This window comes from Thalassophryne amazonica, chromosome 15 (genome assembly GCF_902500255.1).
Source record: "Thalassophryne amazonica chromosome 15, fThaAma1.1, whole genome shotgun sequence".
NCBI lineage: Eukaryota > Metazoa > Chordata > Actinopteri > Batrachoidiformes > Batrachoididae > Thalassophryne > Thalassophryne amazonica.
This window is the reverse complement of record NC_047117.1, coordinates 65,802,758-65,819,347: the sequence shown is the minus strand read 5'-3', so window position 1 is coordinate 65,819,347 and position 16,590 is coordinate 65,802,758. Positions and strand designations below refer to the sequence as shown.

General features: G+C 40.1%; 1 protein-coding gene across 1 annotated transcript in view; it reads right to left on the bottom strand.

Moving 5' to 3' along the window:
- The window catches only part of nfixa (nuclear factor I/Xa), a 274,096-nt gene that overhangs the window by 21,331 nt on the left and 236,175 nt on the right, over positions 1-16,590 (bottom strand). The window contains 1 exon segment of the mRNA XM_034187333.1: positions 14,596-14,738. Within this exon segment, the coding sequence (XP_034043224.1) occupies positions 14,596-14,738 (143 nt within the window).

The following is a 16,590-nucleotide window of genomic DNA, read 5'->3' as shown; positions in this document are numbered from 1 at the left end:
GCTAATTTCTCTGTACTTCTGGTAATCCTGGCATCACTACAATATGCACACACACACACACCTTCACAGACACATATATGGCGATAAAGTGCTTCTGTTCACTCAAAGCGGCTGGGATACGACAAAGTGACACACATGCTGGGTTTTTGTTTAACCCAGAGGTGGAATGGCTAACATAAAAGTTCTTAATCACACACACACACACACACACGCGCGCACGCACACACGCACGCACACCTTGTCTGTTGAAATTCAATGGCTTTTGCAGTTTGGCAAACCATAGTAAGGAGTCAAGCTGCTTGGTGAAGGGTGTTTGGTGAACAAGCATCTGTGATTATGTCTTTCACCTAGTATCTCTTGTGTGTGATATACTCACAAAGTTGTACATGCCCGTTTGTGTGTGTCAGTCTAAAATTTTGTCTGTGTGTGTTGGTATACTGGTGTCGTTTTGTGTCTGGGTTAATGTGTGACGTCGTAATTTCTGTGTGTTTGTAGCCGGTATGTACATCTATGTTTCTGTGAATTTATTGTTTAATTTAATGTTTTCATCCAGCACTATAACCTCCGGTGCTGAAAAGTGAAGCCCATGCCAAAGTGCCTAAAACAGCAGCTCCTTGAATGGCCATTTGATGCTGGTTCCAAAAGCAAGTCAGTGCCTACAGACCCCATGTTAAAATGTCCAACTTTACAGCAGAAATAATCATGTTTACAGCCTCTCACAGTCACATATATTTATAATTTACTTGATTTGTATACTTCAGACAGAATTTAAATGTACTACAATACTATTATGTAGTTTGTGCAGTTGATGTTACCTATTCAATTTCATTTATTTTCTGCCTCTTATCGATGTCCGAGTCACGGTGACAGCAGACCAAGCAGTTCAGCTGACATGTCCCTATCCTCAGATATTCAAACTTCTCACCTTATCCCACAATGTAAGCCCAGATATCAGAAGCAGCTTCCACCACTTCTATCTGGGGCCTTGTTCTTTCAGCCTACCCAAAGCTCATGACTACAGGTGAGGACAGGTGCATAAATCAACTGACTCGACTTCTCAGCCACGAGGTGAGTCACTTGCGAGGCTTCCTGTTGCTCACAAAAATTTCACAAATTTCTTAAAATCTGCAGCATTTTACCGTTACTAACTATTCACTTGGGAGGTATACCACATCAAGCTGGTGATTAAACAGGATGATTATTGCCCAGATATGCCTTGGACTGGCCAAAAAAAAACAAAACAAAAACACTGGATGTATTTTATTGATCCCAAATTGGGAAATTATTGCATTTCAGCAACCATTTAACAATTAAGAAAAATATTAAAGATAAAATATAAAAATACACAAATATGCAAAACAACAAAACAGACAAAAACACAAAAAAAGTGCAGTACCATACTGTGCCATTCATTTAGAGTTGGGAGTGCCCCCTCACGTGCAAGAAAGTTGCACGTTTTTGTACATTTTTTTATTGAGCAAGGCAGGAAAGACTTCCTGTAGCGGTCCCTATGACACAGAAGCTGTAGGAGGCTGTTTGAGAAGGTCTGTCCAGCGTGTGGTGTAGAAGATGGTCTGGGTTATTAGTCCATTGGCTGAGGGGGATCCCGTGGCCATAAAATGTCCGCTAAATTTTTCTTCATATCTTTAAACTAGACCATTAGACATATCAAATACGGTTGGTTAGACTTTTGTTACCCCGGCAGCAAGCGAGAAAATTACGTAATCAGCCACGGCCACTTTTGGCTTCTGCAAATGCCAAAGCGCCCAGCCGGATGAACCTGAGCAATGTCGAAACCCCTCTGGTACAATTTGATGAAAAACTTGGGTATATTGCTGAGCTTTACCGCGTTCTCGTCTACACTTGCTGGATATCAAGCATAATGCCATTCATGAAACATGATCATCAATCAGGAGAAATCTATGCAATGTTATTACATGTATGCTTTTGATTGTTGGCAACATGGAAAGAGGTGCAAGGGGTTAAAGGGTTAATGTTCATGAGCGGATGTAAGACTGACAACTTAAAACTGTTCATCTCTTGTTAAACGGACAACTTAGATCAACAAGCCCAACAGTTACAATCTTGAATTAATTAAAAAATATGCTGAAATAAAATCATGTAGCTATTTTACTGAGGCCATATGGATTACACCTTGGGTGTGTTAATATTAAGATTATTGTTCACTTTGTGTTATATAACACAAATGAGCCTAAAAGCTTACAACACGATTTTTCTAAAATCAAACATAAACAGTTAGGAGGTAACTTCTCCAAGTATACGGAGTAAAGCAACACTTTTCATTTTGTATTACTACCGGTACTTAGATTGTGCCAGTTTCTTGTGACCTTTTGACCCCAGGTGACCTAATTTGCATATAAATTTGCATAATAAACATGCACAATTATAAGAGGACTCAAATACAAACATTTTGAGGTACATTTGGTTGTTATGTGATTTGTAAATCTCAAGATATTCCAATTTATGTTTCCCTTACCCTTGAATAATACAGCTACAGAATCTGAAAGTGGGCGTGGCTGATTACATAATTTTCTCGCTTGCTGCCGGGGTAGCAAAAGTCTAACCAGCTGTTTTTGATATGTCTAATGGTCTAGTTTAAAGATATAAAGAAATATTTAGGGGACATCTTATGGCCGCGTGGACCCCCTCAGCCAGGGGATTATATCCATGATGGATAACAGTGTGTTCAGTGTCCTCCTCCACCATAGATTCAAAATCCTTCAGTTTACGGCCAATCACGGAGCCAGCTCTCCGAATGAGTTTGTTAAGTCTAGTGATGGTGATGCAAGCACCAATGCTGCTCCCAAAGAATCGTATGCTGGCAACAAAGGACTGATAAAACATTTCTAAGATCACAGTGCAAATGCTCAATGAACCCGAGTTGGCCGAATCACCATCTTCATATGCCTTACATCCCAGGTGGATGGATTAACATTTTCCAGAGTATAAGTCATACCTTTTTTTCTGTATTATCAGCTCTTTAATTTGGGATTTTTGTGCATTTTTGTAATGTGTTTTTATTATTGGCATGTATTAAGATTAGGCTTAAAACTTTCCTTTTTGCTAAAGCTTATAGTTAGGGCTGGATCAGGTGACCTGATCCAGCCCTAAGTTATGCTGCTATAGACGTAGACTGCTGGGGGGTTCCCATGATGCACTGTTTCTTTCTCTTTTGCTCTGTATGCACCACTCTGCATTTAATCATTAGTGATCGATCTCTGCTCCCCTCCACAGCATGTCTTTTTCCTGGTTCTCTCCCTCAGCCCCAACCAGTCCCAGCAGAAGACTGCCCCTCCCTGAGCCTGGTTCTGCTGGAGGTTTCTTCCTGTTAAAAGGGAGTTTTTCCTTCCCACTGTAGCCAAGTGCTTGCTCACAGGGGGTCGTTTTGACCGTTGGGGTTTTACATAATTATTGTATGGCCTTGCCTTACAATATAAAGCGCCTTGGGGCAACTGTTTGTTGTGATTTGGCGCTATATAAAAAAATTGATTGATTGATTGATTATTCTTATATAACTGGAGTTTATTCTGTTCAGTGCTTTGATTCCTGGAAAGCCCTACATAAACAGCTATTTATTATGATTATTAATAATGAACGTGTCTTTTTGGGTGTAAGTCACACCAGAGTACAAGTTGCAGGCTCTCCCACACTAGTAAATGTAACGCAATGCTAAAAATATAAACTATACACTTATATTTATTTACATTAATTATTAAGATCCTACTGTCTTACGTACATTTTTTACATGTTCAATAAATCCCCTCTATCAGTCAATCAATCATAAACAATATTTATGTTTTAATGGTGTCTGCAGGAGGGCGTGTGTGCACATACATGAGCTTTTGACAAGAGACAAAGTTAGTCTTGGGTTAGCAGAACTTAGCATGCATGCTGACGTTCGCAAAATGCCTTGTAAATCACTCGAGAGGTGTTATCAGGTTACAGAAACAGTGTTTTCAGTTTTAGAAGTGTTTATTTCTCGCTTGTGTTTATATAATATATGACAAAGAGATTATATTCACACACAAACGAAACAGGAGTTTGCAGCTAGCTAGACCAGCCACTGACATCACGGTGCTGCTCTACTCTGATTGGCTGTCACCCCTGTTCCAAAAAACAAACAAACAAAAGAACAGAATGAAACCGACGAAACGTCTTAAAATAGGTTAACTATCTCTGAACTTGTCCCTGGTCTGTGTCCCAAGAATGTTTCCTGTGAATCTGAAGACTCTAGCCGTAATAGGACTGGACTTATGTTGAACACAGACAGACGGATGGTCGGACGGATGCAAACTCTTCACAATACCTGATGGCCATATTTGGTGGCCTTGGGTAAAAATTACATATACTCTAGAAAATATGATATCTTGACAAAAGTGAAGTGCTCACTCATTATTTGAACACATATGACAACAAAACTTGAGAGAAATAAGCTTTTTGTGTACCTAGAAGGACTCTTAGATCGTTTATGATCATGTATAAATGAGGGGAACAAAATCAAAAGAGTTGGATTTTTATTTTTGCCATAAATTGTTAGATTCATTAGTGGATTTTTCAGTTGCACTTTAATGGGTGCATTTTGGTCATCTCCGTATCTTGGTTTCACACAGTGTGTTTTGTGGTTTGCGTGTGTGTGTTTGTGTGTGCGTGTGTGAGAGACTGTGTTACTATGTCTGCTGCATTTCTCATGCACCTTTGTGTTTACTGGCATGTGTAATCGCTGCCACAATGATGGACTCTCCAAACTAGTATAATCAGACACTGGTCACTTTGGCAGCTCACCAAGTCAGTCCAGAGCCAACAACAGGACATAAACCATCCTGCGAACACTAGACTCAAACAACAAAAGCCAACAGCTCCAGTCTATCCAAAGCTAGCCTGGGTTTCTAACGACTTCTTCCCCTCTTCTGTCTGCAACCTCCTTCTCTCATTTCATCCCACTCTTTTTCTCCGTCCTCCAGTCTCTTTATAGAACCCAAAGCCTCGGAGGGACGTTCCATTTGGATGGCTGCCATTTTAGCACAGTTTTTTCAATAGTGTACATTCACACATGCTTAGACGTGGATATCTATGTGTGTCTCCACACAAATGCACTCAGACATAATTTGTAAACACTGTGTCCTTGCAGGATTTTAGTTACACAAAGCTTTGTTTAATGCACATGCAGTTCTGACAGACTGAAAAGTAAGTGTGAGGTTGTCCCTCTTCACACTTCTTCAACTCAACATTGAGGGGTGAAAACATAGACTGTATATATATTGGAAAAGCTCATCAATATATTGCCTATAGGTTCTGTGAAGAGCTAGTTCAAATGAAGTGGTTCTGGATGCCCCCCCATCTTGGCAGTGCTCAAGTCTGCTTAATGCCGGACCACCCATGAATGGGTAAAGAAGTGGAGCACTGGTAACACCGGTATGACCTGGGTAGTATGAATGAACCCTGGACATGCTCCTTATCCCATCTCAGAGTTTTCAAATAAGGTAAAGCGAAGAGGCTACCTTAGGTTTTGGTGTTTCATTAATTCACATTTTTGTAAAATTGGTGGTTTTCATGACATGTGGCTTGGGGCAGGTATAACAAAGTACAATGGGAAAATGATCAAACTGTCTCGTAATAGTTGCATCATCTGTGGAATTAATGTCACCAAGTTACCAATAACTCCTAACAGTGCTAACGGTGCTAACGTACAAATAAAACATTAAAATTTCACTCAACAAAAATTAAGCAAAGATGGTCTGTTAGTACAAAGTCAGCTACATTATCTCATATTTGCAATAATATATATATATATGAAAACTAGCTACAGTGACCAAAACTGTTTTTTTGTACCAGGCTGTAAACATATTTATTTCTGCTGTAAAACTGGGGATTTTTACTATGGGGGTGTACAGAGAGTGACTCACTTTTGAAGCCAGCGTAAAGTAGCAATTCAAGGAAATAAAATTTCCCAGTTACACAACTGGCTCAAATGACTTCATCTCTACTGGCCTCTACTGGTGGTTGGCTCTCACTGCGGTATTGTATCACTTCCTGTTCCGGAGCACAGCGGCGTTTTTCTGTATCTGTTAGCTGTTTAATCTGCGCAGTTAGATTGATCTATCAATCAATCAATCAATCAACTTTTTTCTTGTATAGCGCCAAATCACAACAAACAGTTGCCCCAAGGCGCTCCACATTGCAAGGCAAGGCCATACAATAATTATGAAACACAGTCTACGTCTAAAGCAACATAACCAAGGGATGGTCCAGGGTCACCCGATCCAGCCCTAACTATAAGCCTTAGCGAAAAGGAAAGTTTTAAGCCTAATCTTAAAAGTAAGAGGGTATCTGTCTCCCTGATCTGAATTGGGAGCTGGTTCCACAGGAGAGGAGCCTGAAAGCTGAAGGCTCTGCCTCCCATTCTACTCTTACAAACCCTAGGAACTACAAGTAAGCCCGCAGTCTGAGAGCGAAGCGCTCTAATGGGGTAATATGGTACTACAAGGTCCCTAAGATAAGATGGGACCTGATTATTCAAAACCTTATAAGTAAGAAGAAGAATTTTAAATTCTATTCTAGCATTAACAGGAAGCCAATGAAGGGAGGCCAACACGGGTGAGATATGCTCTCTCCTGCTAGTCCCCGTCAGTACTCTAGCTGCAGCATTCTGAACCAACTGAAGGCTTTTTAGGGAACTTTTAGGACAACCTGATAATAATGAATTACAATAGTCCAGCCTAGAGGAAATAAATGCATGAATTAGTTTTTCAGCATCACTCTGAGACAAGACCTTTCTGATTTTAGAGATATTGCGTAAATGCAAAAAGGCAGTCCTACATATTTGTTTAATATGCGCTTTGAATGACATATCCTGATCAAAAATAACTCCAAGATTTCTCACAGTATTACTAGAGATCAGGGAAATGCCATCCAGAGTAACGATCTGGTTAGACACCATGCTTCTAAGATTTGTGGGGCCAAGTACAATAACTTCAGTTTTATCTGAGTTTAAAAGCAAGAAATTAGAGGTCATCCATGTCTTTATGTCTGTAAGACAATCCTGCAGTTTAGCTAATTGGTGCGTATCCTCTGGCTTCATGGATAGATAAAGCTGGGTATCATCTGCGTAACAATGAAAATTTAAGCAATACCGTCTAATAATACTGCCCAAGGGAAGCATGTATAAAGTGAATAAAATTGGTCCTAGCACAGAACCTTGTGGAACTCCATAATTAACTTTAGTCTGTGAAGAAGATTCCCCATTTACATGAACAAACTGTAATCTATTAGACAAATATGATTCAAACCACCGCAGCGCAGTGTCTTTAATACCTATGACATGCTCTAATCTCTGTAATAAAATTTTATGGTCAACAGTATCAAAAGCAGCACTGAGGTCCAACAGAACAAGCACAGAGATAAGTCCACTGTCCGAAGCCATAAGAAGATCATTTGTAACCTTCACTAATGCTGTTTCTGTACTATGATGAATTCTAAAACCTGACTGAAACTCTTCAAATAGACCATTCCTCTGCAGGTGATCAGTTAGCTGTTTTACAACTACCCTCTCAAGATTCTTGAGAGAAAAGGAAGGTTGGAGATTGGCCTATAATTAGCTAAGATAGCTGGGTCAAGTGATGGCTTTTTAAGTAATGGTTTAATTACTGCCACCTTAAAGGCCTGTGGTACATAACCAACTAACAAAGATAGATTGATCATATTTAAGATTGAAGCATTAAATAATGGTAGGACTTCCTTGAGCAGCCTGGCAGGAATGGGGTCTAATAAGCATGTTGATGGTTTGGATGAAGTAACTAATGAAAGTAACTCAGACAGAACAATCGGAGAGAAAGAGTCTAACCAAATACCGGCATCACTGAAAGCAGCCAAAGATAACGATACATCTTTGGGATGGTTATGAGTAATCTAGTTATCTAGATTACGATTTGTTTCCCAGTGTAATCTTTACGTGCCTTAACTAAAGCACTCCTTCTGCTGAATCACCTCTAAATTATTTACACATTATTCACTTTGCCTGTTTTTAGGAATCCGCTAGCTTAGCGCAGCTACTAGCTCTTAGCCGATTTAGCATGGCGGCTTCTCCTGTCTCTCCCGCACTTTTCTGCTCTGGGTGTGAAATGTTTAGTTATTCCTCGGCCTCCTTTAGCAGTAATGGTACTTGTAATAAGTGTAGCTTATTCGTAGCTTTGGAGGCCAGGCTGGGCGAATTGGAGACTCGCCTCCGCATCGTGGAAAATTCTACAGCTAGCCAGGCCCCTGTAGTCGGTGCGGACCAAGGTAGCTTAGCCGCCGTTAGTTACCCCCTGGCAGATCCCGAGCAGCCGGGAAAGCAGGCCGACTGGGTGACTGTGAGGAGGAAGCGTAGTTCTAAACAGAAGCCCCGTGTACACCGCCAACCCGTTCACATTTCTAACCGTTTTTCCCCACTCGGCGACACACCCACCGAGGATCAAACTCTGGTTATTGGCGACTCTGTTTTGAGAAATGTGAAGTTAGCGACACCAGCAACCATAGTCAATTGTCTTCCGGGGGCCAGAGCAGGCGACATCGAAGGACATTTGAAACTGCTGGCTAAGGCTAAGCGTAAATTTGGTAAGATTGTAATTCACGTCGGCAGTAATGACACCCGGTTACGCCAATCGGAGGTCACTAAAATTAACATTAAATCGGTGTGTAACTTTGCAAAAACATGTCGGACTCTGTAGTTTTCTCTGGGCCCCTCCCCAATCGGACCGGGAGTGACATGTTTAGCCGCATGTTCTCCTTGAATGCTGGCTGTCTGAGTGGTGTCCAAAAAATGAGGTGGGCTTCATAGATAATTGGCAAAGCTTCTGGGGAAAACCTGGTCTTGTTAGGAGAGACGGCATCCATCCCACTTTGGATGGAGCAGCTCTCATTTCTAGAAACTGGCCAATTTTCTTAAATCCTCCAAACCGTGACTATCCAGGGTTGGGACCAGGAAGCAGAGTTGTAGTCTTACACACCTCTCTGCAGCTTCTCTCCCCCTGCCATCCCCTCATTACCCCATCCCCGTAGAGACGGTACCTGCTCCCAGACTACCAATAACCAGCAAAAATCTATTTAAGCATAAAAATTCAAAAAGAAAAAAATAATATAGCACCTTCAACTGCACCACAGACTAAAACAGTTAAATGTGGTCTATTAAACATTAGGTCTCTCTCTTCTAAGTCCCTGTTGGTAAATGATATAATAATTGATCAACATATTGATTTATTCTGCCTTACAGAAACCTGGTTACAGCAGGATGAATATGTTAGTTTAAATGAGTCAACACCCCCGAGTCACACTAACTGTCAGAATGCTCGTAGCACGGGCCGAGGCGGAGGATTAGCAGCAATCTTCCATTCCAGCTTATTAATTAATCAAAACCCAGACAGAGCTTTAATTAATTTGAAAGCTTGACTCTTAGTCTTGTCCATCCAAATTGGAAGTCCCAAAAAACAGTTTTATTTGTTATTATCTATCGTCCACCTGGTCGTTACTGTGAGTTTCTGTGAATTTTCAGACCTTTTGTCTGACTTAGTGCTTAGCTCAGATAAGATAATTATAGTGGGCGATTGTAACATCCACACAGATGCTGAGAATGACAGCCTCAACACTGCATTTAATCTATTATTAGACTCTATTGGCTTTGCTCAAAAAGTAAATGAGTCCACCCACCACTTTAATCATATCTTAGATCTTGTTCTGACTTATGGTATGGAAATAGAAGACTTAACAGTATTCCCTGAAAACTCCCTGCTGTCTGATCATTTCCTAATAACATTTACATTTACTCTGATGGACTACCCAGTGGGGAATAAGTTTCATTACACTAGAAGTCTTTCAGAAAGCGCTGTAACTAGGTGTTTAAGGATATGATTCATTCTTTATGTTCTCTAATGCCATATACCAACACAGTGCAGAGTAGCTACCTAAACTCTGTAAGTGAGATAGAGTATCTCGTCAATAGTTTTACTCCTCATTGAAGACAACTTTGGATGCTGTAGCTCCTCTGAAAAGAGAGCTTTAAATCAGAAGTGCCTGACTCCGTGGTATAACTCACAAAACTCGTAGCTTATTAAGCAGATAACCCGTAAGTTGGAGAGGAAAATGGCGTCTCACTAATTTAGAAGATCTTCACTTAGCTGGAAAAAGAGTCTGTTGCTCTACAAAAAAGCCCTCCGTAAAGCTACGGACATTCTTTCTATCATCACTAATTGAAGATCAATAAGAACAACCCAGGTTCTTTTCAGCACTGTAGCCAGGCTGACAAAGAGTCAGAGCTCTATTGCGCTGAGTATTCCATTAACTTTAACTAGTAATGACTTCATGACTTTCTTTTGCTAACAAAATTTTAACTATTAGAGAAAAAAATTACTCATAACCATCCCAAAGACGTATCGTATCTTTGGCTGCTTTCAGTGATGCCGGGTATTTAGGTTAGACTCATTCTCTCGATTGTTCTGTCTGAGTTATTTTACATTAGTTACTTCATCCAAACCATCAAACATGTTTATTAGACCCCATTCCTACCAGGCTGCTCAAGGAAAGCCCTACCATTATTTAATGCTTCGATCTTAAATATGATCAATCTATCTTTGTTAGTGGCTATGTACCACAGGCTTTTAAGGTGGCAGTAATTAACCATTACTAAAAAGCCATCACTGACCCCAGCTATCTTAGGTAATTATAGGCCCATCTCCAACCTTCCTTTTCTCTCAAAAATTCTTGAAAGGTAGTTGTAAAACAGCTAACTGATCATCTGCAGAGGAATAGGTCTATTTGAAGAGTTTCAGTCAGGTTTTTAGAATTCATCATAGTACAGAAACAGCATTAGTGAAGGTTTACAATGATCTTATGGCCTCGGACAGGGACTCATCTCTGTGCTTGTTCTGTAGACCTCAGTGCTGCTTTTGATACTGTTGACCATCAAATTTATTACCGAGATTAGAGCATGCCATAGGTATTAAGGCACTGCGCTGCGGTGGTTGAATCATATTTTGCTAATAGATTACAATTTGTTCATGTACATGGGGAATCTTCTTCACAGACTAGGGTTAATTATGGAGTTCCACAAGGTTCTGTGCTAGGACCCAATTTATTCACTTTATACATGCTCCCTTAGGTAGTATTATTAGACAGTATTGCTTAAATTTTCATTGTTACGCAGATGATACCCCAGCTTTATCTATCACTGAAGCCAGAGGACACACACCAATTAGTTAAACTGCAGGATTGTCTTACAGACATAAAGTACATGGATGACCTCTAATTTCCTGCTTTAAACTCATATAAAACTGACAGTTATTGTTACTTGGCCCCACAAATCTTAGAAACATGGTGTCTAACCAGATCCTACTCTGGATGGCATTTGCCCTGGCCTCTAGTAATACTGTGAGAAATCTTGGAGTCATTTTTGATCAGGATATGTCATTACAAAGCGCATATAAACAACTATGTAGGACTGCTTTTTTTGCATTTACACAATATCTCTAACTCAGAAAGGTCTGTCTCAGAGGATGCTGAAAACTAATTCATGCATTTATTCCTCTAGGCTGGACTATTGTTAATTCATTATTATCAGGTTGTCCTAAAAGTTCCCTAAAAAGCCTTCAGTTAATTCAAAAGCTGCAGCTAGAGTACTGACGTGGGACTAGAAGGAGAGAGCATATCTCACCCATATTGGCCTCTCTTCATTGGCTTCCTGTTAATTCTAGAATAGAATTTAAAATTCTTCTTCTTACTTATAAGGTTTTGAATAATCAGGTCCCATCTTATCTTAGGGACCTCGTAGTACCATATCACCCCAATAGAGCGCTTCGCTCTCAGACTGCAGGCTTACTTGTAGTTCCTAGGGTTTGTAAGAGTAGATGGGAGGCAGAGCCTTCAGCTCTCAGGCTCCTCTCCTGTGGAACCAGCTCCCAATTCAGATCAGGGTAGACAGACCACACTCTCTACTTTTCAGATTAGGCTTAAAACTTTCCTTTTTGCTAAAGCTTATAGTTAGGCTGGATCGGGTGACCCTGAACCATCCCTTAGTTATGCTGCTATAGACGTAGACTGCTGGGGGGTTCCCATGATGCACTGGTTCTTTCTCTTTTTGCTCTGTATGCACCACTCTGCATTTAATCATTAGTGATGATCTCTGCTCCCCTCCACAGCATGTCTTTTTCCTGGTTCTCTCCCTCAGCCCCAACCAGTCCCAGCAGAAGACTGCCCCTCCCTGAGCCTGGTTCTGCTGGAGGTTTCTTCCTGTTAAAAGGAGTTTTTCCTTCCCACTGTAGCCAAGTGCTTGCTCACAGGGGGTCATTTTGACCGTTGGGGTTTTACATAATTATGTATGGCCTTGCCTTACAATATAAAGCGCCTTGGGGCAACTGTTTGTTGTGATTTGGCGCTATATAAAATAAATTGATTGATTGATTGATTGATTGATTTATCAGGACTGGACATTAGGACTTTAGTAAAACCTAAAAATCTGGTGCTTTGGATTCATAAAAGGTTGTATAAATACTCTTTTCAGGTAAGTCATGTACTTTACTGGTGTAAGACTCTTGTGCGAATACTGCAGCGAGTAAGTAAAATTCATTATGTTTCATCATGGAGGTCAATGAGTCTAAACGACCTTTCCATTCCAGGCCTGGTTTGGCTGTGGATCAGGAGATCCCTTTGAGAGAGAAATGGAATGAATGTGAGAGATGGAGAGAGGAGGGCCTATTAATTCCTTTGAAAAGTGAAACCAGCCTACAGGGTCGTGCTGGCAAACTTGAGATTGAGGAGACTTTGGGAATTCTCTGACTGGAGATGGTAAAACCATGTCAATTATCTTGCAGGACCAACAGGCTCGGAAGAGGACAACTCACCCTTTGTGACGCCACTGAAATCTAAACATTGTGGGTTAATTTTGGACATTCAGTGTATAAGCAGCTGCACGGTTTTGAGTCTTTCTACTTATTTCTATTCAAATGTGGATTTGCAATATACTCTGGAAACACAATCTAAGCAAGAAAAACCTGCCAAACAGATTATAAGATCAAATGACTATGACTGAGGAGTGTCTGAACATACACAAAAACAAAATTCAAAACTCTGCAGCATTGCAGCAGGTGCAGCTTGGCCCTGATTAATGAACAAACTTGTGTTTGTAAAACTTGATCACAATGTTTGTATTTAGAATTATTTTTTATATTTTCTATTCATTGGGTCATGGCTATTTATTCCACAGCCCCACACCTTTTGACAATCTGGCAGTAGGTTTGAAAAAGCCTTTGCTGTTACAGTCCAGTCCATAGGTATTTGGACAACATTTTAGTGGAGTGGCATAGAGAAGGATTTTCTGAAAAAGAAAACATGGAATTTCAGCTGCAGTTTGCCACAAGGCACAAGAGAAACAGGAGCCGAGATCTGATCTGTTTTCATATATAAAAATCCTTCTCTCTTCTACTGCACCATGAAACTGTGACTGATGGCACAACAGAAAAAAGTTGGACTGGTACACTGTTTCTCCAACCACAGCCACAGAAGCCCATAATTCATCAAAGTTGTAATAGGTATCTTGGTGGCTTCCCTCACGAGTCTCCTTCTTGTACAGCCACTCAGTCTGAGAAATTATTTACTATGGAGTCTCATACTGCTTGAATTTCTTCATGATTGATGTAAATGAAGTCCAAGACATATTCAGTGACTTGGAAAAGTTCATGTACCCATCCTGTGATTAGTGTACAAAAAAACGGGGTATAAAAGTGTTGACTTTTATGAAAAATAGACATTGTATTTTTTATTATCCAGTTAATTATGGGATCTGCACATGGAGGCACACTGTATAAAAATGGATGTAATTCCTAATTTGGTAAATGCAACATTTTTGATAAACCCCTTGAATTAAAGCTGTAAGCGTGCACTCCAAGAACATCTTAATTATTTCATTTCAGCTCCATTGTAGTGATGCACATTGACAAAAATACAAAATTTGCTACTGTTCAAATACTTATGAACCTGGGTGTATGTTAAAAAAGCATTTAATCTTCCTGCAACACAAGTAAAACTTTAAAGTGTAGTTCATGCTTCACATTATGTTAACTAGTACGATGATAATAAATTACAAGTCCTTTGAATAAAAGCAATTAACAGTAATCTGGGCTAAACAAGCTGCACATGAAGCAGTAATAACACATGAGGTTATTGAGTCACAAAGGCACGGCTGCAGCAATGGTACCATGCAATGAAAATATTATAACACAGAGACAATGATGGAAGTAAAAATGCATGGATGGACAGAGGTTGAAAGAGAGAGAGAAAAAAAACTCATGCCAAGCTTGGATGGTAAATCTGCAAATGTGAAAACTTGCTTGTCAGCCATTGCAACTGTGGGATTGTTAAATATTAAGACTTTTTCATTTTCAGACACATGATCATTTCTTTTATTAGTTTTTAAAATGTATTTATTTATTTTTCCAGGTGATTTTCAAGAGGTCAACAAGTTTGGCACTGCCTTTCCTTCTCTCTCTTTTTCAGATTGTGAAAACCGGTTTGGGGGTGGGGGTGTTGCGGTACTGGGGTTGTTGTGATTACGGCAGGGCTCTCACCTGGTCTCACTCCTGCCAGCACAGGCAGCGGGTGGTGTGTGAACGCCATGCGGGGAGACCTCGTCTGGGAAGTCAGGGCGTTGAAATCAAACTTTCCCGGCTTCTTAAGAGAACCAGGCGAGGACAGTCCTGGCGAAAAATAAAATAAAATAAAATAATAATGGGTTCAACAAAAAAAAAAGTGAAGGGAAGAGGGAGAAAAAGAAAAGTGATTTTAAATGACATTTTAAAAAAAATTGTCGAAAAAGTTATTTTATCAGGGGGACTTGAATAATCAGGATTTTCTTATGAGACTGCTTGAATTCTTTATCACTTGATGGCTGCGCTTCACTTCCTGTCATTCTAGTTGTTGGCCAATTGTATTTATTTTTAGTAACTCAATAATGTAACCAAAATTCATGAAAACTGTTTAAAAGAGCCAAGAAACACAATTGCATTAAGTTTTCTGTGTTTTAATCCAAATTTTGTCAAAGGACTCGTAACTCCACTGTTATACGGTGGATATAGAAGGTCTACACACCCTTGGGCTTTTACATATTTTAATTTCTTTATTTGTTTTCTCTAAACCGAAAAAATTAAAAATGATCCCCTTTAAACTTAAATCTGAAAACAAATCTGTACAACATGATGTAAATTAAAGAAAAATATCAAAGCCAAAATAAGGAGTTGCACAAGTAATGCCACCCTTTACTACAATACAAGTTAATAATCACTCTTACAGCCAGTTTTCTTGAGGCATGTCAGGGGATGAACACATGAATATGTCTAAGAAATACAAATAGTGCAATACTGTATGGTAAATCTGTTTGGTGTAGCAAGTTCTCAAAAACTGAGTGACTGTGCAAGAACAAGACTGGTGAGGGAAGCCATGAAGAGGCCCATGGCAATTCTGACTTATACAGTAGGCTTCTGTGGCTGAGACTGGAAAAACTGTGCAAAGCATAACATTTGTCTGTTGCACAACCAGACACAACGGCACATGGTGGAATGACACGGAGGATTTTTGCACAAGAAAACATAAAAGATCTAGGCTCAAGTCTCCCATCAACCTTCTAGCAAACTAAAGCTGAACTTTCAAGTGTTATTTTTAAGAAAATCCTCCTCTGCTCCATTCCACCATGACAGTGTGTGTAACTGGTGATGCAATATACAAAAGATGCACTATTCCCAGTTTCTCCAGTCACAGTGTCTTGGTGGCTTCCCTCACCAGTCTCCTTCTTGGATAGCCACCCAGTTTTTGAGAACTGCCTACCCAGGCACACTGTGGTACTAGAGTACCACACTGTTTGCATTCTAATGGTTGCTGGTGAATGCAAGTCCACATTGAGTCACTTAGAAATGTTCATGTTCATGCCCTGACTTGCCTAAAGTATACTGGCTGTAAAAGTCATGATTACCTTGTATTATACTAAAGGGTGCCATTACTTAGTACACAACCCATCATTTATTTATGATCATTTGTATTTAATTTATATCATGTTGTAGAGATTTGGTTTTGGCTGTTTAAAGGGAATAATTTTTAGAAATTTGAACATTTGTTTTCCTGAAATGACATTAAGAAGGTAAAATGTGTCAAAGGGTGTGTAGACTTTCTATAGCCACTGTATAAAATAACTCAAGCTTTGTTTTAACACCAAAACACATCTGCAGCTATAACAACCACTACTCTTCCCCCCCGTCTCTCGCTCTTTCAAGTGCCAACTCCAGGCTTTCTCTTTGTATGAACACAGCGATCACACAGCCAGTTGTGGTCTGGCGTGAGGGAAGCTCGTGGGCTGGCTGCGCAAGAATAAGGCTTCATTCAGAAACAGCACCCACTGTACAGTATGGACACGACAGCTGCTGAGTGCGAAAGACAAGCAGACGGACAGCGAGAGGAGACAGAGGGAGAACGAAAGAGAGTGAGGCGAGAAGAACGTGGGAGACATGAAAATATGTGAGGGAGCAAGGGAGCGAGAGCAAAGCAGAACCTGTGAAAAAT